The sequence below is a fragment of the Sphaerodactylus townsendi genome, linkage group LG01 (genome assembly GCF_021028975.2).
Source record: "Sphaerodactylus townsendi isolate TG3544 linkage group LG01, MPM_Stown_v2.3, whole genome shotgun sequence".
NCBI lineage: Eukaryota > Metazoa > Chordata > Lepidosauria > Squamata > Sphaerodactylidae > Sphaerodactylus > Sphaerodactylus townsendi.
In genome coordinates this window covers 93703933-93730344 of record NC_059425.1, presented here as the reverse complement: position 1 = coordinate 93730344, position 26412 = coordinate 93703933, and the positions used below count along the sequence as shown (strand labels likewise).

General features: G+C 40.2%; 1 protein-coding gene across 2 annotated transcripts in view; it reads right to left on the bottom strand.

Annotated features, from left to right (window-relative positions):
• Window positions 1-26412, bottom strand: part of PRKN (parkin RBR E3 ubiquitin protein ligase) — an 896318-nt gene that overhangs the window by 627407 nt on the left and 242499 nt on the right. For both annotated transcript variants that reach the window (XM_048487681.1, XM_048487690.1), the window contains one exon: window positions 1318-1558. In XM_048487681.1, the coding sequence (XP_048343638.1) occupies window positions 1318-1558 (241 nt within the window). The remainder of the gene's footprint in view (window positions 1-1317; window positions 1559-26412) is intronic.

Genomic DNA, 26412 nt, shown 5'->3' with positions numbered 1-26412 from the left:
TTCTAACTAGGTAACACAGAAAACGCGGGCCTTCCCTTGCGTTTGATTCGGAAGTTAAAGCTGGTCCAAAATGCAGCTGCGCATTTGCTCACAGGTAATGCCACCTGGGATCATATCCAACCTGTGCTACGCCAGCTGCATTGGCTCCCAGTGGAGTTCCGAATCATCTTCAAGGTGTTGGTGTTGACCTTTAAGGCCTTACGCGGCCTGGGACCTTCGTATCTTCGGGACCGCATCACCCCACATGTCCCAATACGGCCTCTTCGTTCAGCAGAGGCCAATTTACTGGTGGTCCCTGGCCCCTCGATGATACGGCTGGCTTTCCCAGCCACGGGCCAGGGCCTTTACAGCCTCTGGCCCTAGCCTGGTAGGAACGCTTCTTTCCACCAGCTGTCCGAACACCTCTTGAGGGACCTTACAAGAATTCCACAGGGCCTGTAAGACAGAGCTGTTCCGCCGGGCCTTTGGAGGTACCAGCCGTTGATGGTGCCCCCCCCCTCCCGTGGCCTTTACATCTGTGCCTCTGCCATCTCAGGATTTGCTGCCCTTCCCTCTCTGAAAGAGGGTGAAATTAGATTGTCGGACGCCATCTTACAAATTAATTTAATTATTCTTTTTAGTTCTTTATCTACTGCTGCTTTTAAAGGTTTTAACTGTTTTTATCTGTATACAATTATCGTTTTGTACACCGCCCAGAGCCCCTAGGGGATGGGGCGGTCTAAAAATCTGAAAAATAAATAATAAATTAATAAATTAATAAATTTGTTTCTAAATTTTTTAAAAAATTATAATAGTTGTACCCTATCTCAAACTAGCATCTCTAGGCAGCATACAAAACAATAAACACTAAATAAATAATATTTGTTCAGACAGTTGATTAGTAAGACTATAATTAAGTGAAGAAATCTGAGGAGCAAAGACTAAATTATAAAACTATCACATGGTAAAACTCCTGTCCTCAAACATTTTATAATGAAGACCTGAGGTGTGAAATAATTCTGGCTTTCTGTATATTTTAAAAGAGACAAGAAGGGTGGTGTGTATTACATTCTGACCTATATGGACCCTAAACCTGAGACAGAGCCTTGGGGAGTAGTAGGCAGTCTGTGTGAGTGGAGAAGGGGGATCACAATAATATATCCTGATACTGGAACCTGGAAAACTGAAACTAGTCTCTGATTGTTTTACATGTGTTTCATTAAAAAGAGAGAAACAGTTGTGAGACTACAGCTGCACATAATACAGCTGCATCATCATCCTAAAAGGAAAAATACCAAAAAAAAAACCCCTAGGAGATGCATAGGTTTAGCAAGTTACCTGAATTGTCAGACAGAGGGGGAATGCTGTTTTTTACAGTGTCCAAAACTACAGCAAGTCCAGCTGAATTAGAAGGCAGAAGATTGGTATTCAGATTCACACTAGTGAGACTTCCATCGTCCCTTCCATGGCTCCTTGGAGTTCCAGGAACATTTTCATTTTCACTCTCTCCTCTTTTCTCATCCTTTCTCCTTGGATTATGAACAATATGAACAATGCTCTGCGAGGCCAAATCACAGCTCTGAAAAACAAGGATAAAACCTCTATAAACATTAAATTGGAGAATAATGGGACAACTTTGGTGTCTATCCAATCATTTACCATCTTAAATGGGATTTAAGAAAGAGTAGTATGTGTAAATAGCTAAAACTAATATTACTTACATTAGCTTTAGGGACACAAATGCTTAGACAATTCTGAAAATTGACAAGAAAATATTAGACCAGAGTCAACAGTGATTCTGAATCATGTTTTGTAAAACCATGTAATATTACTGATACATTATAAATCAAGATGGCCAGATTTTTTAAAAACAAATTTCTGTGGTAAAATATTCCACAACCATCACTGGAACAATGAACTGAATGCTAGTAGAATTTATTTCACAATATTTGGCCATCTTTATTTAGCACCATAGGATAGGCTTCCCTTTGGTGAATCTAACAAATTTAAACTGGTGTAATTTCCTTAAAGTTGTTAAGATTGCACATTGGCCTGACATATATAGCAGCTCTTCCAGGAAACATTATTTCTAGCAGTTTGAGAAAATATTTGACAATAGTAGATTAAATATAGTAGACACAGGATTTGCATTCACTAATAATGTTGCTAGTGCAGGGAATGCAAACACAAATACGAATGTAAATGGACTGAAAACCTCACCTACAATACAATGCAGTCAACCACACCTTTGCATATCAAGTCCCACCCAAACGCTTACTGATTGATTCCCCACACTGGGACATGGACAAATATACTCAACTAAACGTTCCCTATTCACTAGACTCAGTGTGCAACACACTTATATCTGTGATACATCTCTGAAGATGCCAGTCACAGATGCAGGCAAAACATTAGGAACAAGATCTAATAGACCACGGCCACACAGCCCAGAAAGCCCACAACAACCAGTTCAGTCCAGCCTTGAAAACTGTTGACAATACATTGAATACAGATTCAATGGGTTGGATCCAAAGGCCCAAGGAAGGCATTTTCAGAACTGAAGCATATTTTTGCCCCCTTCCTACCACTGGAGCCAGATAAGTAGGTATAGATTTTTATGGGGTGGGTTCGGGGCCCTGCCCCCAGCCTCAGTGCTTATAAAAGCAGCTCTCTGAGGCCAGGGACAGCAGACTCCCCTGCCCCCTCGCCCCCCCGCCCACCAGCTGGGCTCCCAGCCAGCAGCCAGCAGTCCCTTCTGCCCTCCCCTCCAGGCACAGGGGTAGCTAAAGAAAATGGAGCCCGGTGCAAAATCTGAGTTTTGCACACACCCCCCCCATGGGTGGCCGCTGTGATGCTGGAATCCACCCCAAACAGCATCACTTTCAATGGTGTTTAAACTAGGGAGCCCAGATTCTCCTTTTAAATCCACCTTAAAAGGAGGATCTGGGGTCCCCAATTAAAACAACATTGAAAGTGATGCTGTTTGGGGTGGATTCCAGCATCATAGTGGATTATCCCCCACCCTGAAACAGCATTACTTTCAATGTTTAAACTGGGGACCTCAGATTCTCCCTTTAAATCCATGCCGAAGGGGGTGGATTTAAAAGGAGCATCTGGGGAAATTTGGGGGGTGCCTACGGTCAGGGGTGCAATTGTTAAGCTAGTAGCACCAAACTTTCAGGGAACCTTTAGGAGACTCTCCTGATAATACCACCCAGGTTTGGTGAAGTTTGGGTCAGGGGGTCCAAAGTTACAGACCTCAAAGTTGTAGCCCTCATCTTCTATTAGCTCCCATTGGAAACAACACACCCCCTTTGGGAGTCCATAACTTTGGACTCCCTGAACCAAATCTCACCAAACCGGGGTGGTACCATCAGAAGAGTCTCCCAAAAAATCCCTGAAATCCCTGCTAGCCTAAAAACTGCGCCCCCTGCAGGCCAAAACCTGAAAAAAACACTAAAAATTCAAAAAAACCACAAACGGGGGCCAGCGCTTCGAACATGTAATGGGGGTGTTTAAACCCAGGAAACCCCCCCTTACCTACGTCCTTGACTGGAGCCCATGGAAGTCATCAAAATACTGCATCGGGGGACAAGGTGCCCTCAAGAACAGTATGTGATGCAAAGTACAGGCAAAATTGTCCCATTTCTGTTTGTGGAAAATAACTTTCAGACCTAAACCATTCATTTTAAAAGGAAATCCATTTTTCCAGGGCCAGGATACAGAAATGCTAAAGGTGATATAAGAACTTTAAAACTATCGTACGCAGAAAGAAAATCAATTGGGAAAAGCAAGCAAGTAATGTTTTTTTTTTCTTTTCTACCTCAGTCTAATTACTGAAAACATGAGAGATAAAGAAATGAAAAATCATTCTCTCTTTCTCTGTGTTAATCAATTCCCCCCACCCTCAACTTAAGAAAGGATAGATAGTATTATTAGGAAAGGATAGATAGTATATTATTCAGCTCAAAGAAGGCGATTACACATAATAGAACTATTTATATATCTGGTTACTACACAGCAATTGGACATTATTGCTTGAGAATACCTTGAGGGAAAGAACTCCTTCAATAATTGAAATAATGAAGCAAACCAAACACTTTATCTGATATCAGAATCCATTAGTGTAAAATCCTTGATCCTGTGCAAAGGTCCAAATTAAGTCAATGGCTCTTTATGGGTTTCCTGGGTTACTTTACTATGTTTTAATGGAAAACTTGGGGTCTAATTATACAAATTACAGAGAGGCCCTTTCAGAATTAGAGTCCCAGCACTCACTGCATCCAGTCTACTTTTACAATACTGTATAGAACATCCCCAGTTAATCCAAATTCTCTTTCACCAAATTACTGCTTTACATTTTTGTCATAAAAGAAATTGCAGTATATTACCGCATTTGCACACTATGCAATTCAGCATATACCCAGGGACCAACATGACAATGGCCGATTTATTGTTAAGATTGCCACATTCCCAAAGTAAAATGTATAGTAGAGGCAACAAATTTCCCATATCTATACTTAACTGAATATTATTAACAAAACAAAACTATGCCATAAAATTCTAAGAAATGTGTCAGCATATTTACATGTGATATTTCATTGCACAACTCTCCCTGTTTCATATTTCCATGTATTTTAAATGCTGGTTAGAAAACAATAAAAATAGTTTCTTTAAAATATGCAGCATACCCAGGAGTAGAAATGATTCATTACTTTTTTTGAACAAAAGTGCCTTTATTGTTGTATAGCTTGCTGTTCCTCAGAAAGAAAACTCATAGCCAATGAAACCAAACAAGCCTTTAAAAAGCACATAAGGCTCTCAGTAACAAAGATGATGCTTTATGCAAAAGAATTCCTCAAGGCCAGGTAGTATCCTACTCTTTCCAGAAACAAGATTTTGCTTTTCCAGATACTCAAAGCTGACAGTGGAATTCTGTTAAGTTACCCGTATATGCTCGTGTATAAGTCGACCCGCATATAAGTCGAGGCACCTAATTTTACCACAAAAAACTGGGAAAACGTATTGACTTGCATATAAGTTGAGGGTGGGAAATGCAGCAGCTACTGGTAAATTTCAAAAATAAAAATAGATACAGATAAAATTACATTAATTGAAGCATCAGTAGGTTAAATGTTTATGAATATTCATTTCAAAGAAAAACAGTAAACTAGCTCTGTAAGTGGAAAAGAGGGCCAACAAGAACAATATGGTCTCAACAATAACTGTTTATGTTAGAAGTACCAACAGTTCAGAGTATTTTTAGGAGACCCTCCTGATGATACCACCCAGGTTTGGCGAAGTTTGGTTCAGGGGATCCAAAGTTATGGACCCTCAAAAGGGTAGCCCCATCTACTATTGGCTTCCATTGGAAACAATGGGGGATGGAAGTACCCACTTTGGGGATCCATAACTTTGGACCCACTGAACCAAACATCACCAAACCTGGCTGGTATTATCAAGAGACTATACTGATGATACCACCCAGGTTTAGTGAAGTTTGGTTCAAGGGGTCCAAAGTTATGGACCCTCAAAATGTAGCCCCATCTACTATTAGCTCCGATTGGAAACAATGGGGGATGGGGCACCCCTTTGGGGGGCCATAACTTTGGACCCCCTGAACCAAACTTTACCAAACTTGGCAGGTATAATCAGGAGTGCCACCTGAAGATATCCTGAAATTCTGGTGCCACTAGGCTAAAAACTCCGCCCCCTGGTGCCCACAAAGTAAAAACCCTAAAATATTTTTTTAAAATACACCTCACTCGTGTATAAGTCAAGGGGGGCTTTTTCAGCACAAAAAATGTGCTGAAAAATTTGACTTATACACGAATATATACGGTACACTGGCTGGAGACCCACAAGACAGTAAGCCCTCTATGACAGTTCGTCTTGAAGATACACTTGAGCCAGAATTATCTTTTATCCTCTTTCTACCCCTGCACCAAGGTTCACCAGCAAAAGAAGTAATGCAAGTTATTCCCGCTGAAGTCAAAAGAGACTTCAGCCTTCTCTTGATTATTGCTCCAAACATAAATAATGCGTCATTCCATTCGTGAAAGAAAGGGTCAGCATTTTTGATAAAAAATTAAGATTGTCTTTCATTTAACATAATTGTCTACTGTTGCTGTATTATGAATGAGATTAATACTGATAGATGAACAAAATGAACAACGAAGATCTAATCTACACCACAACACTGAAGGTAACAGATTACAAAAGTTTTGCATGGATGCTGCTCATTAGGTGTATGTGCTGATTTTCTAGCTTTCTGATGATGATGACTGCCTTCTTAATGAGGTAATAATTTACTGTAGGTAACAAATACATTCAACCTGCTGTACTTGAAGTGAACTTCCTTTATCTGAAGTCCAGTTCAGTCCAGCCTCCCCCACCTTTCAGAAATTTCACAACCTATTTTCATGGTTTTTACTCTAACAAAATAAGAAACCCAGAGTTGGATCCAGAGCAAAATTTCTAATTTCAACAGAAGCAGAAACACAAGACAAAGAACTGGACCACCTGTTTGTTGTATCCCCACTTGCATTACTGCTTGCACAATATACCATGTCATCAATCCCAGGGATTAGTATTCTGAAAATGCTCCCCTCCCCTTTCAATATGGGAGAGGGAGGAGATGGTACATGTGTATGCCATTGTGTGTAACAGCAAACATATATGAGATGTTGCACAAGAGCTTGCAAAATCCCTTCAGCAAGCAGAACTACACAAAGCAGGTTTCTTTCTCATTTTGTGCATTGCTAGATCCAATTCATTATTAATAACCCTAATTTTTTAAATCCCAGTAATTCTTGCACAGGAGTTTGCACTAGTTTCCTGGACTTTTCCCCTAAATTGTTATAGGAGTCATTGACTTTCCCAGACAAACCCAGACAAACCCAGACTTTCCTATTTCATTTCCTGCAGTCTCTTCACCATATTATTCTGACTCTTTATATTTGGCACAATAGTTCTATTTACTGGATTTAAATTGCTAAGGCTTAATTTAAAAGCAGCAGCAGCAGCAAAGACTTAAAATGTTCTCTTTAGCTTTCCTTCTTATATTATCATTATTATTACCACATATTTGGGGAAACACCCTCACCCAAAACTAGTATTTTCAAAAATGAAAATATTATATCTGTAAGTAATAATTTTATATTGAGTGAATTTCTGGGGATTTGCAAGTTTAAAACTGAGTTCACTTAATTTATAGTTACTTGCAAACTAAGACCAACCATCCATCCTATTTTTCTACAAGGTTTAAAGAATGATAGCCACTATTAGTGTTTTGACAATGACATTAACATCTTATCAAGCTGATACTAAAAGAAGCAGAACAACTGTAAAACAAGCACTAAATTCTCATGAACCTTATCAACAGAGTTAGCCAACTTGTCATCCCTTCACAGCTCTTGTGTGATGCATTCTACAGAACAGCCTATAAGCCTCTAACTCATTTCAATATTTATACAGAAGATTCCCAATCAATGACAGCTTTATAGGACTAAATTAAAAATGAACACAGTTGCATTGCCATGATGTATGTTGTCTTCAATACAACTATCACTTTTATTTCATTGCTGTATACCCTTGATATAACTTAAATCACCTAAACTTATTAACTACAGCAGTTAAGGCATAAAAAGACTACCATAAAACCAGTCAGTGACCATGGACCAAGCTTTCTACCATCCTGCATCTTGTATGAGTTATACTACCAATTCTTTCCCCTATAGAGAAATGGATGTAAAGAATGCCTGTCTGACTCAATAGAACTTTATACTGCTGTGAATTATTACAGAGTAACCCACAACAGAAGATGACAAAGGAGCACATCCTATGGACCTCTACAATGGCAATTCAGGAAGGGGAGTCATAACACAGAGACAGCTGTTCTGCAGGGACCTTATTGACTGCTAGTCTTTGTTAGGATGTTATGGGTTGATCTATTAAAGAATATTGGCCATGGGAAGTCAATATAGAAACTGTTACCCCTTCTACTCCCATACCAGTAGTTCTATGAGAGAGAATAGGAAAAGTCCTTCATGAGGCAGAAGATACCTTGGATAGAAGTAGCTGAGATATCTAATTTTGTATTGTTGAAGGCTTTCACGGTCAGAATCAACTGGCTGTTGTGGGTTTTCTGGGATGTCACTGTGCTCTGGTAATTTTGTCCAAACGTTTTGCCTGCATCTATGGTTGGCGTCTTCAGAGGCATGTCATGGTGAAATTTGTTTGAAAAAACCACTTTGAAAAAACATCAGACCCTACCCCCCAGAAACAAAGATCAAACAAAATCAAGAATGGTCTCACAATAACAGAAATATTGAGCAATATGATCAAAAAAGCCAGCTACAGTTCTTACAAATGTTACTTCATTGGATCATTAGCAGATGAAAATAAGCAACAGCATTTTTAATCAATATTCTTACTTTCTTTTCCTAATACCAAATGCAGTTCTTTATTTATAAACCCAATAATAATAATAATAATAATAATAATAATAATAATAATAATAATAATAATTTAGAAAATATCTCTGTAAATGAATAGAAGAAATGTCTAATAAAATGACCCAAAACTTTTTTTTTAAGAAGCAAGCCATATATGAAATTCTCAGCTATGTACCATAGGTGAGAGAGACTGCCTTGTTCATTCAGGCATGAAAGATGTTTCTTAACGTCAAAACAAGGGAATAATGACCTATAAAAAAAGATGAAGGAACCTTAGCTGAAAAGAGTTATTTTCTCCTTACCTTAAAAATATTTCTCATCCTTCTTTGCTCTATGGTCACTCAAGTTCAAATGACAAAATAGCAACAATATAAGATCAGTTATGGAAGAAAAGAAGGAGAAGTATTTAGGCTGAGAGTTATGACAGGAAATGAAGTTATACAGACAAAACATTTTATTGATCTTCAAACTTGAATTCTGGAATATTTCCATTTGTAATTGCTACATACATCTTATGTATAACACCCACACTCAAATACCCATCATTCTTTGAAATAAAGTGTTATCCTATTTAAAGTAGGAAGTGTTGCCAGTGCAATAACCAATCAGCAACATAAGCCAATGGTTTTCGGCTCCTTTCTGCACAACAACAAATAAAGCATTTTACAGATGTTTTAAAAAGAACCATTTTGGGTTTTTTTGTCCGCACAGCACAGACAAATAAAGCATTGGCAGGAAAAGAAGTTCTTTTTCCCACCTCCACCTCCCCGCCCCCGCACCAGCTCTTACTTTCAATTTTCATGGAGCAGCTCACACCCACCATTTTCTGTTCTCTTCAAGATGCTCCATGCTGTCCATTTGCAGAATGTTCCCACAGTTTCCTCTGCTTGCAGCTCATTCACGCATCGTTTCAGTGTATAACGTTAATTGATAAAGTTAGTTTTTCCTGGCAATCCCGCTGTGAAGAGAATAACTATTTTGCTTGTATATTGCTATGACTACAGAGACTCCATTTTGATTGCTGGAAAAGCTTATTAAAAATCTTGTTTTCTACTTCTCTTGTTTTTCACATAGCTTAGAAGCAGGTGTGTGTAGATAGAGATACGCTGTAAAACCACCAAGGTCAGATTCTTCATTATGAGCATGGAATCATCTCCAATTATTCTCAGTTGAATGTAACCAGTCAGCTAAAGTCCTAATTGAAACTTTCAAAACATCAGGGGTAACTTGCTCACTCTCCAGAGACTTCTCACTAACTTGATATCTGGTTAATTGGTAATTATTTGGGGTGCCCAGCTTATGCCATAAATTAGTCTCATCATTTAGCAGCCATCTTTTCTTTGTCTATTGTCTACTTCACCTCTACCTTACTCAAGCACTGAGGACTTCTATTATATTTTCTAGCCAGTATGTCTTTTAGTAAGTAAGTGCACTTTATTGTTTTACTGTATATCTGGAAATGCACCTTCTGATTTTGCATTCACTGCAAATTTTTTAAAGCTATTATTTTACAACTTTTCTTTCCAATTAAAAATATAATAATTTTGTTTTGTGTTTTCTGGTTCAGAACCCAGAGCTTGGCATTACTACCACCCCCAAGGCCTGGACAGGTATTTGACACCCATGCATATGTTTTCCCCCCTTTTTTTGTTTTAAATGAGATATCTTTGAAGCTACAATGATACATTATGATTTTCATATGGTGTCATTGTAGTGGGCACAAACTGCTCTGTTGAAAGCAGGTGGTCATAGAGGTAATTGGCTGTGTGGGCACTGGGGGTTTGGCCACTGTGCTGCTGCTGAGGTAAGTGGGCCAACACCGGTATCTGTGCTGCTTTGCATGGTGCAGTGATCACGGATGTTGGTGTAGGGCTCCCACCACTTCCAATGTGTCTTCTGCCCCCCCTTGCACAGATAATTGCAGACATACTCTAACCTTGAACCTAGCCACTGAGAGATCTGAAGGAGTTTTGCAAGGATATTACATGGTATTTATTAAGTCCTTACCCCCTTTATCTAAGGCTGAATCCCCACTGAAAATTAAATACAGATACATCCAGGTTTCAAAAGAATCATCACCTTTTCATCACGGATTCTCCCTCCCCACTGCAGCATGTTTCCAGTGAAGACATCTATGTCTATTGTGGATTCAAGCAATGTTACACTCCCCACAAACATGCAATCTGCTTGGCAGGTCTATCCTGATTGGCTGTTGTGCCATGTTGGGGGTGGGACCTTTTTTGCACGAAAAAACATGTTAACACCTTGTGGCGGGAACCCAACTGAACTCTTGTTTTCTGAATGCAGAAAATTAAAATTAAAATTTCCACTAGCAAATATGTTGCTACTCATGCACACATTTTGACGGTGCCATTCACTCATGCCCATGTTTAAGTGAGTTGTGTACTCTCATGCACACGTTTCAATGTTAGCCTCGGCCGGTGAAATGAAAAAAAGGGCTTTGCGCACATCGCGCACAGCCCCCCGTGCTCTGATTGGCTGGAAGGTCCCGCATCACTCTGTACAGCACAAAAATCGAATCCACATTCAACCCCCGATCCTCCCCTCCAATCTGGATTAGGCGCATGTTTTTGGAAAAGGTGCGCATACAAGCAGGTTCGGGAAAAACACGTGATGGGGGGAGCGCTCGAACTGTGATGAATCTGTGTTCGGCGGTTCAGCTGTGGGGAGTTCTTCATGAAACCTGGATATTTCGGGTGAGTATCCTGGGATTAACTGGCAGTGGGGATGTCGCCTAAGAGACTATTTTCTTCCATAAGCAGGAAGCGCTGACTCATACATAAATGCTTGTCATTTGATGGCTGCAAGAATGGATTTATTTATGTGGATCCATTTTTGCAGCCATCATATAACAACAATTACAAATACACCATCACAGAGAGAACTTTAATTCCGCTTCAAATTACTTCTAATAAAACAGCTTATTGAGTCTGATCATGTTTTGCTGCCAGACAGCATGAAGTGACTACAGATATACATGAACCAAACCCCAGATAGACTGAGATCATATCATTCGGTTTTCCATCTGTTTCTATTTTAGCACAATTAAGGGACATGAAGAGGCATTCACAAAAAATTATTTCAAAATTATTTCACTATAATGGAGTACGTTTACCTTTAGAGATCCATCTTAATATTTTTAGAAGCATTATAAAGCCTTTTTATGACTGCAAGGTTTTAACAGGGCATTTCATATTTGATTTTTTTTGTTTTTAATCCCATTACAATTTTGTCCTTGTGTGTTAGTGGGACAGTAAAATCAAGCCAAAAAACTATATTAAATTTCAGAGTGTTTCTCTTTACACATATCCCCTCCTGGAGCACATATTTCCCCTTCATATTCTTATGCTTTCAAAGCAGGTAGGTTGCTTTTATAGTGCTCTGGAAATATAAAATGATGTTCCCAGCTAATCAATAATTCTATAAGAATATTAAAGAGTGTCTACTTAAGTAGCTCATATTATTGATTTAGGTACTTAAACTCTAGCACACATATAAAAGAAAACAGGGCAGATTGCCTTGACACTAGTCAAAGTTGTTTTATAAAAATCTCTGACAAGGGACTGATGTTATTGAGCTTTCTTCCAATGCTGTGTACAAATAGTTGTTCATAAGCTAAAGCTGGGCACCATGTCAAACAATAGTTAAGGAAACTGAACCACAGGGTACAAGTGTACTAGGGCATCCAAACTGACAAATTAAAGCTTGAGATCAGCCAGCAAATCACAATCAGCGATCACTATCTGAAAAGGCTCTCATCATGTTGGGAATGATGACCAGCTGATAAACCATCAGAGTTGCTCCACCTTCGGAGGCTGCTACACTCTGGAGATAGATGTGAACATAGCTGAGTGCTGAACATCTGAGAAGGAGAAAAAAAAACCCAAGTACAGAAGACAAGCACTGCTAAATAGTAATCTGCCTGTTATACATTTAGAAGCAGAAACCATGGGCTTCAGTTCCAAATTACTTTAGCACAAACTAAGGGTTGGCCTGAACTCAACATCATGTAAGTCCTATTTTGTTCAGAAAACCATTCTCATGTCTTTTTATGCATTAGATCAATGACTAAGTATTTCATGATTTGGCAGAAAATTACATTATAAACAAGTTGGGGGGGTGGGGGGTGAAAAGGCCATCTAATATCAAAACTGAGAAAACAATGGGCAGAAATAATGAATTCTCCTGAACCAGTCTCCTCTTTCATGATCTCATCATGCAGCAGCTGCCTATCAATTTCCAAACAAGCAATAAATATTAAAATGAAATTTTGCATGTCTCATCAAAGCTCCTGACATCAATTGTTTTCACAAATGTTTTCTCCTGTAAGCTCTGAACACCTCTTCATCAATCTTTTATCAAAAGCAATCCTGTCATGATTTCTCTTATTGCAAAAGGTCCTTCCTCTAGCTTCCCCCCCCCCACCCCCTCTTGGCAAAAGACACATGAATATCATTTTACACTCCACTGTGGCCACTTCTCCATCGATCTGGAAATGATAATAATAAAAAAGATTTGAAGGCTGTGACATGACCGGGCCAAGTGACAAACAACAGAAACACATGTAACGATTCCATTGTGCCTGATAAAGAAGGAAGCATGTGAGTGTGCCCAGAATATGTTTGATTTGGGGCGTTTTCCCCCAAAGGATGCTTCCACTGTAGAACCTTTTCAAGCAAGGGCACAGAAGATTTTAGAGCGCGCTTAATTTCCTAACATCTTCTAGACATGCTCATCAAGCCTGAAAGAAAATAAGCATCTGCCAAAGCTTCTACAGGGAGAAACACTAGAACTGTCATAGTAGCTCTCCTAATCTTCTTAAACTCATGAAGTGTCCCCTTGAACCCATGCCATGCAAAGAGTAGCAAGATACGAAGTTTCATGTATATATGTGCAAAGGCTGGTATAAGCACAAAAAATTATTGATAATATTTCTATTCTACCTTTTTACCCAATTTAGGATCCCTGAGGTGGATCCAAATGTCACTCTCTATCTCAGTGGTTCTCAACCTTCTTAATGCCGCGACCCTTTAATACAGTTCCATATGTTGTGGTGACCCCCAACCCTAACGTTTATTCATTTTACGGATCAAGAACACTAATGCAGAGAGTCTTAGGCGATCCCTGTGAAAGGGTTGTTCGACTCCCAAAGGGGTCGTGACCCACAGGTTGAGAACCACTGCTCTATCTCTTAAACCAGCTATATAACAATGTTGTAAAATAAGTTTTCATTTTAAGAGGCTACAACTTTTATTCCATGAGCTGCTATGTTAGGCAAGAACTATACTAACAATTTAAAATTAATAAAAATGAGTGCTGCACCATCATAGAGCTGTGTTTGCAGTTACGGTTATGTAGTCACTATGGACCAAACAAGGGCATTATTCAAAACACATAGAACAAGCTAAGCACAGGCCACACAGTATTGTGTGCTGGAGGGGGGGGGGGGAGGAGTGAGAACATTAACATGCACATTTCTTATCTTTATTCCTTTCATTGCACAATTTCTAGTGAGGTCATCCTGCACCAGTTTTTCATATCCGTATCACAGGCTGCAACTAGCAAAGGACTGTTTGTACAGCTAGGAGAGCACTAAAAGGTTATTCCACTTTTTGTATTTTTGCAAACACCCACTATTTTGGAATTCTGTACTTTCTCTTTACAAGTGTTCAGGAACAATTCTGAAGCCCTGGGCAAAAGTTTGCAATGTAAGGTTGCCAGCCTTTTAATGTATAGTTTTCTATTGATAAGAGTCAAGCACAGTGCAACAAAATGTGTATTTAATATAGTTTAACAGACATCTATCAGATTTCTCAACCTGTTTGGGTTCCTAGGGGCCGGGAGTTCTCATGGAACTACAACAAATTCCCAGAGGAAAATGACTGCTTTGGAGAGCACACTTTACTGTATTATACCCTGTTGAGCTTTTTGCCCTGTCTAGGTTGGGAAATATATGGAGATTTTGGAGGTGGAGTCTGAGGAAAGGGGAATTTGGGGAGGGGAAGGACTTTGATGGGGGTAATGCCATAGAATCCATCTTCCAAAGAAGCCATTTTCCCCAGGTTAACTGATCTCTGTCACCTGGAGATCAGTTGTAACAGTCGGAGATCTCCAGCCATCACTTGAAAGCCATAGTCCAAACTCCACCCTTCTTCGGTCCCACCCCCACATCTCCAGAAATTTCCCAACCTGGACCTGGCAACCCTACAGCAGGATGCCCATCCACAAACCCTGTATCCCCACAAACCCTGTATTCTTCTCAGCGATCTGGAAGGGGCTCAGTGGGTGGGCAAAATCCACATAGCACCTGAAGATGCTCTGGGAAGCATGGGTTTACTCTACATTACAATTTGGTGCAGCTGCCTGGGTGCAGAGATGGCATGAGGAAGATGTTCAGGGGAGGAGAACTACCAGAGAGCTGATTATGAGTAACAAGAGTGCCTCTTTGCTGTCAGAGAAATGAGGTGTAGCTTAATACAGACAGGAGAACTCTGAATGTTCATTTATTTAAAACTCCAGGCAAATAGAAAACTAGCAAAGCAAGGAGAAAACTTCTACTCTCCCCATTCCCCTTGCAGGGAGCTTTAAGAGTATTCAACATTGCAGCCATTGTCAGATTTGCATTCTGGGTGGTACAAGCCATCCTACCCCAAAGAAGGACTTAGGGAAGTTCCCCTGGATGCCCCCAAGCTAAGACTGCCCTTGCAAGTGTTCAGTCAATCATTCAAAAATTGTAATCAGAATACAGTCAATGTAAAACATTAGTGGGATCAACCTTCTCTCTAATTTGAGACTGACATTGCAACCCTGAGCAGGGGAAAATTGCTTGGGAATCAGGGTGGCCCCAGTGCTAGTGTAAATGCCACTTGACTGCTGGTGTAAAGTACATTTATGCTGATGCAGATGCATTTACTCAAGAGCTGGGGAGCCATGCAGCAGTGCAACACCTGATGTCAGCATCCTTCTGGAGCAGGAGTCTGGGCTGATGCCAAAGGAGGTGTTCAGGGTGGCACAGCTGGATTTAGTCACCTTCCTGAGCCTTTTTGGCCCAGGAATGCCCACATTTGCCAGTGCAGATGCATGCCCATTGACCCGCACAGGCAACTTTCACAGGAGAAGAGGCAGCATTGCTTTTAGCATGTGATCCACTGTGTAGCAAGTCTTATTGGAGGTGCAAGAGCTGCACCACAGCTGCATCATCCCCAACCACAGTGTAACTACCCTCCCTCAGGATTGCACTGTGAGTCAGTATTGGGAGGAAGAAAAACCATGAGCTTGTATTCTGAGCCAGTCTTCTGTTTTTTCACCATATTAAGATCTATGTTAAGTCTAGATTGGCAATAAAACCTATGATGTCTCTCCCCCTTGGAAAGAAAACAGAATCTTGGCATTAGCAAAGATTCAAACCTAAAGCCCTTCTTAATTCTTTCCTAAGGCAAACAACATGTATAATCTTTGCTTTTGATTTTCCTTTAGCCAGTTGTCTTCAATGGCTTACCTCTTTGTGAATATGGAAGAAGCTCAGCATCTACCTTAGGCAGTTTGCATTGGCAGGTTTTAGCAAATCCTTATCTTGGGATAACCTTAAGAAGCTACTGGGGGGGAAAGAACTACTTTAAAACTGTCTTTTCTGTATGCATATGGTAAATAAAACTTTCTCTTACCTATGTTCTACTACACCTCTAAATGTAGTTCTGTGTTTTATTGATTTCAAAATTGTGGCTACTTCCGCCCTCCAAATAATGGGCAAACTTAAAAAAAAACAGCTTATTCACTACTTCCAAATTGGAAATTAATTAAAGATAATAAAGTGAAAGTAATGTAATTCAAAGCAAAGATAAGGATGTTTGGTGCCCCAGAATTGAAAATTTATGAAACAAGTTTTTTCTCAGTTGTTTTATGGATCACCAATTTGGGGGTTTGGAAATTTACAGCCACCAGAAGTTATTCAAAACAAATCTGATCCCACGTTATTAGCAGTTCCTAATTCAACTGCATCAGTTATAGTTAGATCTGAGTTGCTCTTGCTCCCAACTTTGACTGTAGTCTATAAAGTTTGTATTAATTTTTGGTTGAAAATTCTCTTCTATCCACCTCTGGGATTCTTAACTTTGGCTTATGATGAAATGAAAGCTAACTTGTGGAGTCTAGATAAAAGCTTATTTGTGCCTCTAGCGTTGCCCAAGTCCCTTAGCTGACTTTTTGTGATAGTTCCCACCCCTATACCAGTCATTACATGACTGAATCCAATCAACGTTCTCAAATTTCTAAAGGTGTCCACAGACTCAGTATAGTTGAGGAACCCTGCATGAAGCAATCCAAATGTAAGGAATCTACCTTTACTTCTGCCGCCTCTCATTCTAAGTCTAAGCAGCTGCTAACTTATGGCCATTTCTGCACAGCACAAATAAAAGTTCTTGAGGGTGTTAAAAGAAGCATTGTGTGTGTGGGGGAGGGGGAGTTCACAAAGCTCCCCCCCCCCCGAATATCTTTGGGACATTTTATTTCTGCTCAACACAGGGTTTTTTAGAAAACGCTAAACTAGCGATCATTTTTCCTCAAAACGGGCTGAAGATGTCTCCTGCTTGCTTGTCCGAACAAAAAGGAAACATTTTATTTTTCCCACCCAATTTTAAAGCTCTTATATTCATTTTCACTGCAGCTCACGCCAGCCATTTTCTCCCATTTGTGATTCTCCATGCCGCCCGCTATTTGGTAAAGATTTCCCTCACAGATTTCATCTGCTTGCAGGTCATCCGCCTGCCATTTCCATCTAAAAAGTACATGAATAAAGTTAATTTTTGACTGCTGATTCGGCACACATGTAGTTTTTCCTCTTTTTTATCACAAAGATTCAGATGTGCTCTTATTTTAAATATGTCACAGGTATAGAGCCAATGTGGCATAGCAGTTAGTATCAGACTAGGATCTGGGAAACTCAAGTTCAAATCCCCACTTTGCCATGAAAACCTGCTGGGTGACCTTGGGCCAGTCACACACTGTTAATCTCAATCCTGACGAGTATTGGGATGGAAGCAGAGGTGGGATCCAACAAGTTTTCACCACTTCTCTAGAAGTGGTTACTAATTTTTTATGAGTGCCGAGAAGGGTTTACTAAAGCAACCTCCCTGCCCAATAGGGATTGGAGGTGCATGTGTGCAGTGGTGCCACTGTTTGAATCCCACCACCATCGGAACCTGTTATTAAAATTTTTGGATCCCACCACTGGATGGAAGATCTCCGAGGAATATCAGGGGTATTCCACAGAGGCAGGAATGGCAAACCACCTCTAAATATCTCTTGCCTTGAAAATACTACACAATCATGATAAGTCAGCTGTAACTTAATGGCAGCAAATTAGATCACTCTGGTAGAATAATAAAGAGATGCTACTTCATAAAAGCTCAGATTCAGACAGTGCAAGGTTATTTGTATAGCTGAAAAATAAATATGAATTTCTGAAACATCTGAATTCATTCTTTGAAGGCATTTGCTGTTCTAAACTGTTCTACATTTCATATATTATAATACTACTATACCTTAACCCTTAAAAGATTAAAATAATATTGCAAAATGGTATACAAGAGAGCTCCCCTCCCCTTTTTCAAGAACAAGCAGGATTTATTTCTCTTTCCCTTACTATTAGTATTCTTTCTCCTATTCAAGAACTATCGTGTCTATGTATCTCCTAGAGAATGTAATTTCTATGGCAAATCAAAGTCAAAACTAGGTCCATTCACTCTGCCCTGAAGGCTGCCATTTTAGTTGTCATCTGCATCTTTTCAGGCAGAAAGTGAATGTAGGAGCACTGTGACTCCCACTCTGCTACTCTTATCCTCTCTGTTAAGAGTTTATCATCCCTGATCTTCACAGCTGTCTTAAAATAGAGTAGCATCAGAGAGACAGACTTAATTTTCTGGACACTCAGTGGACACAGGATAAGGTAAAATTTCAGCAAGACTTAACAGTTTGTGTGAAGACTGCTCTTTATTTCTGTAATGATGTCCACCGGTGTTATTGGAAAAAAACTACTTTCTTTCATTACATAGATTATTCATAGGATATATCCAGGCATACTTTCAAAAATGACAGTATAACATACTCTTAACGCAGGATGCATCTAAATCCTGAGATAGACCATGGTCTGGACAAAGTACTACAAGATCTTCCACAAATTGTTTTTTTATAGTAGAAAACTGCACAGGAACTTCAGGGACATTATTTGGGGAAGGCAGACTTTCTCCTGCAATTGTTCCTCATTAGCACCTTTTATATTTTGATATTAACAGGCATAAAAAATGAAACCACAATAAATACTCTTGCAATTTAATCTTGAATATATCTGAGGAAAGTCTTCTTGTAAATCTTGCCTCCTCCTACTGCTGAAATTACAAAGTGCACCCCCATGTGACTTGGGAAATTATTACTTTTTTTGTTACAGCTCCTAAAACTGCAAGTTGTTCTACAAAAAGTTAAACAAAACCAGCTTATAATCAAATTAATCACTTGATGCATCAAAATCATGCCAGCTAATTATTGTCACTGTGTACTCATGGATGCTAAAATACTTTATTTATTATACTAGTCTCAAAGAATAAACCCTTTAAAGAACACAACTGTTTTGAAAAAGGCCCAGAGACCACAAGCAAACTCAATTACATAATACGTCATTCTCAAAATCCACAGGAATATCAGCTTGTGGAGTGCTGTCATGATTAGACAGATATGAACCTCTTAACATGACAAATTAATATACCCAGCTGTTGTGAAGCAAAGTTAAATCAGCTATTTACATTGTCGGAAATAACTTTCAAACAACACCCATCCCTTCATGGTTCCTTTGTTTTCTGTAATGATACTAAATCAAAACCTTGCAATGGTCAGAACAGTACAACTTTTTAACATGTAAATGCAACAAGGAGCAGAAACTTGCAGCCAATAATGTCTTGAGTTCAGCAGGGCAACTAGTTTTCTTTGGAACCCACTTCATGGTGAACAAAGTCCAATTTTTTAGGTCTCCTCCAATTCCAAAGTCCCTTGCTACAGTCCTCTTGATTGTTGGAAAAACTAGAACTCATATTCTGCATTGATTTAACCCTTATTCAAGGTGATAAGAGCTCATAAAATGCTATCAAGCGCCCAAGCAACAGTCTTCTACTCCACTGCTCAGATCCAGACACTTATTCCATGTAGCTAATAGAGGAGTGGTTCTCAACCTGTGGGTCGCGACCCCTTTGGGGGGTCAAACGACCCTTTCACAGGGGTCGCCTAAGACCAATCAGCATCCAGATTAAGTTCCCATGGTACAGATATTTTATGGTTGGGGGTCACCACAATATGAGGAACTGTATTAAAGGGTTGCGGCATTAAGAAGGTTGAGAACCACTGCAATAGAGGCTACAAAAATGCCCAGGTTTTTGAGAAAGCCACTAGAGAAACTGAGGAGAAGAAGTATAATTATGGAATACCAATTAAGAATACCTCCTTAAAGGTTGTCATGACTTTTTATGGCCTATAGAAAAAAAACAAAAATTATAGTAAATTCAACTCACATTTGATAAGGAAAGCATTGGCAAAAATTTGGTTAAAATATAAGAGATTCTTTTATAGTAAGGTATCTCAATGGATTTCAAGGGTAGAGTAATTACAAATTAAGGAATTTGCAGAACATGACACCCTGCTAAACTGCAAAGATATTCTGAAAACAGATGGAAGAGGGATAAATATGAAAGAAAGGTCAGAAATCTGTTTCTTAGGAAAACCATGTCAATGGTTCAGCTGTACGCAGTTATATGAGACATAAAAAAGACAAATCAAGTGGAGAAGAATGGAGTCTGATGGATTCCTGAAAGCTCTGGAGGAGTTTCCAGGTGACATGGCTGGTGCTCCTGTCGAGGCCCTGGTTTCACTGTGGAATGGTGAAACCAAGAAGGCCATCGATACAATTGCTCCCGAGCACCCCTGCCCAGCCTGTAGAGCCCATTCATCATCCTGGTTCAATGGGGATTTGTGGGTAATGAAACAGGAGGGGCAACAACTAGAGCGCAGGAGGTTGAAATCCCGCTGTGGTCTGACCAAACACTCATTAGAGCCCATTTTCGGGCTATCAGGTGGCGGTGAGGGAGGCAAAGACTACCTCTATCATCGCATCCTCAAGTAGTAATCCAACAGAACTGTTCTGAGTGGTGAATGGCTTGCTATCCAATCGGGGGGTAGGGACCGGGATACCCCTGGAGATTTGTTGTGACACTTTTGCTGGACACTTCTGGGATAAAGTTATCCAGATCCACAGGGGATTGGATGCCACTGTTGAGCAGTTTTCAGTGGGGGTGTCCAGAGAACCATCTGGTCATGTAAAAATGCAAAAAAGTAATGGGAGATCTTTATGGAAGAATTAGTATTGCTTCAGAAACTGAATTTTCATACAGCTGATTGGATAAAGCCCCTTAAGGAAGCAAAATCATCCTACAACCAGGGAACACAAGACACACATAATTAAACAAATGCCATTTTTAGACTTTGTTGTGTTAAAAGATATTATCCAAAGACTAATCCCAAAGCAGACTATTTCTTTCCTTCTGTATTAATGGCCTAAGGACAAAGAATGATCAATACTACTTACAAAGAGCTACACCTTATGTGCTATGCAAATCTCAGACCTGAGCTCTAATCTTCTTGTTAAATAGGAAGAATCGTTTTGCCTGAGGTAACCAGAATGAAACTTCAGGAGATTAAAAATAACTGCCTCACCCCAATACTTTGAAATCAAACCATCTGCACTGATAGCAAAGATAAAGGGACCTAAAAGATGGCAAGACTTTTTTTTATATTCTAACATATTGTACGCAGTTTTTCCAAATACACTTAAGCAGAAGTTAGATCTACTACAGACAATGAGACACAGAACATGATGTAGCTGCCACATGGAGGCCATTTAAACAGCTTAACATGGCAGTTACTGCAAGAAGCTGTGTGCTATCTGTCCAGAGACTCCTGTGGCAGATTAGATGATATATCATCAATAACACCACAGGCCTTCAATTGGGATGCTGTAGTGATGTGGAAAAAGCCACTCATTCAATACCACTAGGCCACCAGACACAAATAGCTAACTCTATAAAGACAGCCACAGTGTAGAACTTCATATGCCAGTGATGGCGAACCTTTGGCACTCCAGATGTTATGGACTACAATTCCCATCAGCCCCTGCCAGCACGGCCAATTGGCCATGCTGGCAGGGGCTGATGGGAATTGTAGTCCATAACATCTGGAGTGCCAAAGGTTCGCCACCACAGTCATATGCAATAACATTATGTGAACTAAACGATGCAGGATGGGTATAGTCCACAATTTGCAATTCACACTTTCCCATTGCATCTTGGTGGAAAGATGATTTCTTCTTTGCCAGTCATCTAAGGCTTAGGAAACATGTCTGGGGCCACCTATCAGACAAAGGTGAAAAGCCTACAGACAAAATGCAGAACTGGCAGTAATTCCCTATATTTCATTACCATCCTTAGGAACAAAGGAAGTATCAAAGAACAAGAGTCTAACTTCGCCTAGTCCAGATCAATAATCAGGTATTCTTGGTAATCAACCACAGTGTATTTAGACATATAGGATCTTGCTGCATTAACATCCGTACCAACAAAGACCTAGGTTTGCATAAGCGTTCTCATCTAAAAAGGTTTCTCCTTTTACATTGTCTAATAACTGGCCCATTGTAATATCCTTAAAAACACCCAGCTGGATGGAATCAGTGGCATATCTGCCTGGGGACAGGGGGTACCCCTTGTCCCCGGGCACCACTAATCTGGTCACATGGGGGCACAAAGTTGGCCCCCCACGTGACTAGGTCTGGAGCTAAGACGACGAGGCAGCAGGAAGTCCTGCTGCTTCGTCTTCTTCAGGCTCCCGCAGCCCCGCCCACATTGTCAATGATGTAGGTGGGGCCAAGGACGCTTCCCATTGGTGCTGTGCCAGTGCAAGATCACAACTCCCTTCCTCCATTTACGCACCCACAAACCCACTCGTCCCGCTTCTGCACTGTTGTTTGCCCCTCCCCGTTTCCAAAACAACACTCAGTTGCAAAATGATCCTCACACCTGCATAGCAAGTCCCGCGTGCGCTGCCCTGCTCTGCGCCTCTCTAGCATCTCCATCTCCTCTGCATCTTCCTCCACCCCCCACTCCCCAGCAGCAACCACCCAGAGCAGAGGCACCTGACCTGCCGGCCGAGGCCTCCCTGGTCACCGCGGTGCATGCACGTTGTGTCCAGCAGCCCAGCCCAGCCCAGCCCAGTCCAGCCTAGATGTGTGGGGGGCGATTTTCCTCCCCACATAATGAACTCTGTGTGCATGCCCCCAGAGAGGGCTCTGAGTGCCACCTCTGGCATGAGTGCCATAGGTTCGTCACCAGGGGACTAGTCTGTGATTATGCTGAGCGATCAAACATATTCACAGCTTTGGGAAAACAAGCTTCACTGAAATAAGGGAGAGTGGGATACTCAAAAGATCCAAAAATAAATGGGGTGGGGATAGAGACACACATATGTACACATGTACAGATGGACTTCATGACAAAATAAACAAATCCTAATGCAGTTCTAATTAAAATTTCCTTAGCCTTGAATTACATAAATAGAATTCCATGAAGTCTATTTGACCTTCTCATATCCTTTATTGGGCAGATGTTTCCATTCCAAGTTCCACAGGAGATGCGCACAGGATATCTTGTGGGACAGGCTTTTAAATAAACTGGCTCACCTTGAGATTGTGCTGCTGCTTTGAGAGCCAGTTTCAATTCCCTGGACTAAATGCCCAACAGGGAGAAATAGTCACTGAAGAAGGTCAGATGTGGTTTCCCACCCTGGCACAAACAATCAGTTCAGACTCCATGATATAGAGGCATGGCCCTAAGCATATCTGGACAGCTTTTTCCTGCAGTGAGAAATTATATTACTCTTGGAGATATGAAACAATGGGACAAATTACTTGGAATATGATGAGAGGATCATAACAGGTGGGCTTACAAGGAAAGGCAAAATCAATTTGTAAACAAGATTTCTAAATAGAAAATACAGTTTTCTTTACTAGAATACCAATTTTTCCTCCCACTGCAGCATATTTCAAGTGAGATACTTATGAGAAAGGCAAAGTATCAGCTTCTCCTGTCCTTAAAACCTCAAGCTATCCATCTGGCATTAATTTTTCTGCCAACTATTAAGCACTGCATTGACTGACACAAAAAATGCTAATTTCCTTTCATTCTTTGTTTTGAAAAAATGAATATGCAGGCTATTAAAAGCAGGAAATGATTGATGTCTGCCATTTCATCAGCAGTATCTTTTGCTTTCCACTCCAATTGATTATTCAGACATTGCCAAGGCAAATATTACAGAGAATAGTTAGGTCGCCAACTCAGTTTTCCTGCCTGATATAACAGAAGTTCTATTAGAGAAAATATCTCCTTTTGAAAGCATGAGATGGCACAATATCCCAACACTAATGAAAAAGAATGTCTAACAACTGCTTCAATTTCAACCAGGAAGCCTTCTAATTCCAAGGAGCAAATGGAGCAGTATCTTTGACTCTCCAACAAAGAGTATACTGTTTTAAACATTATTTAGGGTAACAATTGATTTCATAATATAATGCTGACTTTTGAGTGCCTTGTAGATCCTTCATGCTTGCTTCCTGGAGGTATATTGAATTATGTATTTACATACCGTCAAGTCACAACTGATGGTGATGGTGATGTCAGCAAGGGGCTCTCAAGGCAACTGAAAAACAGAGGTGGTTTGCCTCTGCTGAGTTTTCCTTTGTGGCCTCCCAGCCAAATACCAATCTTGCTTAGTTCTGAGATATCAGGGCTATGACAAGATCAGGGCTATGGCATATTGATACCAGGCAAGCATATTGTCAGACAGGGGCGGCAGAGTGGGGGGGCTATTTCTGCTGGGATCAGGTACAATGAACTACCAGTTATAATCTTGATTTCATGTATAGGTCAGCCTCAAGGAACAGAGCAAGGGTAAAATGGTTGTCAGTCTTTGTTCAGGCGTTTGATATCAAGATGGTTTGAATGACACATGCCATCATTCTTTCTCCTCCCAAATTAAGAATTAAGAATGCAGAGCTTCAGACAATGCCCCTTCTAAGAGCACAGACACTCAAATCTTGATAACTACCTGGGGATCTCACACTTGTCTCCGGTCTTGCAATGAACTTGCAAACGCCCACAACCTGATTTCATTAACAAACCTGCCGTATTGCTCTGTACTCTTCTTCTTAACATTAACTCAGAAACCTTCTGTTCAACTATTAAGAATAATCAGGCTTCCTAAGTTCCTTTGTTTTAATTTCACTGCAATAGTCCAAGGTCATCAAGTCTTGGAATGTCCCTGCCCCAAATTCCTCAAGTCTTGGACTTTCCAAGTTTCTTTCTTGCTCTCCTCGGACCTCTTCACTTCTGGAATGGTAAATATTGGCCTTCCAATATCCTCATCTATTTCCACTATCACTCATCTCTTTATTCCTAGGCTTCTAAAACTCTATGTATTTGTAAGTGTACAGTATTTTTATTATTTTTGATCCCTTAAGAAAGTTGTACCCTTCTTCACCTCAATTCTAGTTTTGTGTGGATTTCTTGGGGCAAGAAGGAAACAGGAAAAGGAAGATGCTAGGAATCTGTTCAAGAAAGGGAAAGAGGAAATAGTGTGAGAGGGGGAAATGAGATGCCTTCTGCATGTCCTTGCAGGTTTCCATTTGTTTCCTTTTAAAGCCATGCTTCTCCATATCTGTCTCAACTTCAAACCCCCTTGAAATAGCATTAAAAAGGATATTTGAGCGACTACCACAAACCCCTGACAGATCAAATCAGCCGGCTGAGGTGATTTGCCACATGCTACCACAGTGATTCACCAGCACTGGTGTAGCTAATTCAATAAACCTTTGCTTGTGATTTTAATTCTCTCCCCCACCCCCGCCCCCAATTTCAGTTACACCAAGATAAAGAATAATAAACTGAATGGCTGAGAGCTAGGAAATATGCTTCTATCTTCTCTAAAAATAGTTTATCAAGGCATTTTCCTTGAGGAAGGGCAGCAAAAAAATGTAATACACACATTTTCAAAGAACTGTGGCTGCAAAAAAAGATTCAAAACCATGTTTGCAAGGAGACATCAAATATACCCTTAAGAAATTAGTCCTAGCCGAGTCACCATAACATCTGTTGCTGGCATCCTTACTGCCAGATGGAAGATCAGCAGGTGTGGATCTATTATCATTACTTGCTGGGCTTGACACTGACCGTGCAGTACTTGAAGTCTAAGACCACATAATTGCTTGTTACTGGTGCTGTAATCCATTCCGCAACATGGTTTGCAGCTTTGATAATTCTAGCGTAAGGAAGAAGTGGGTCCTGTATTGTTACTGTACTCGGGGGGGGGGGGGGGGTTTGCTAGGAACATGGATGAAGAACCAAATTTGATCCTGAAACACTACTGTGAACTAAATTTACATATATTAACAGGGTAGTAATCAGTAGCAAATGCCAATTAATACCCTATTCTGTACAATTTTTCGTTGAAGATCATGGAAATTACTTCTGCACAGCCATCCCAACTGTGACATGCCAGCAAAGCATGAACTTAGGAAGCACATAAAATGTACATGTTATCATTTTATTTTAAAACTTCTACAACACCTTCTTTCTGATTGAAGCTGCACCAAAAACAACATCCACTGAACTATATCCACAGCAATACAAATAATTTCAAGATTTATTTCGAGCAATTCACTCAAAACAGCTGTAAAATCATTAAAAACTGACCGCTGAAATGCCAACAAAGATAAGAATGGATAGCATGTTTCAAACAGCAGTGTCTTCATGCTTCTAAGCATGGGCACCACTATGGAATCTTCCCTCATAGCCCTCTTTTTCTAGAAAACCTGGGA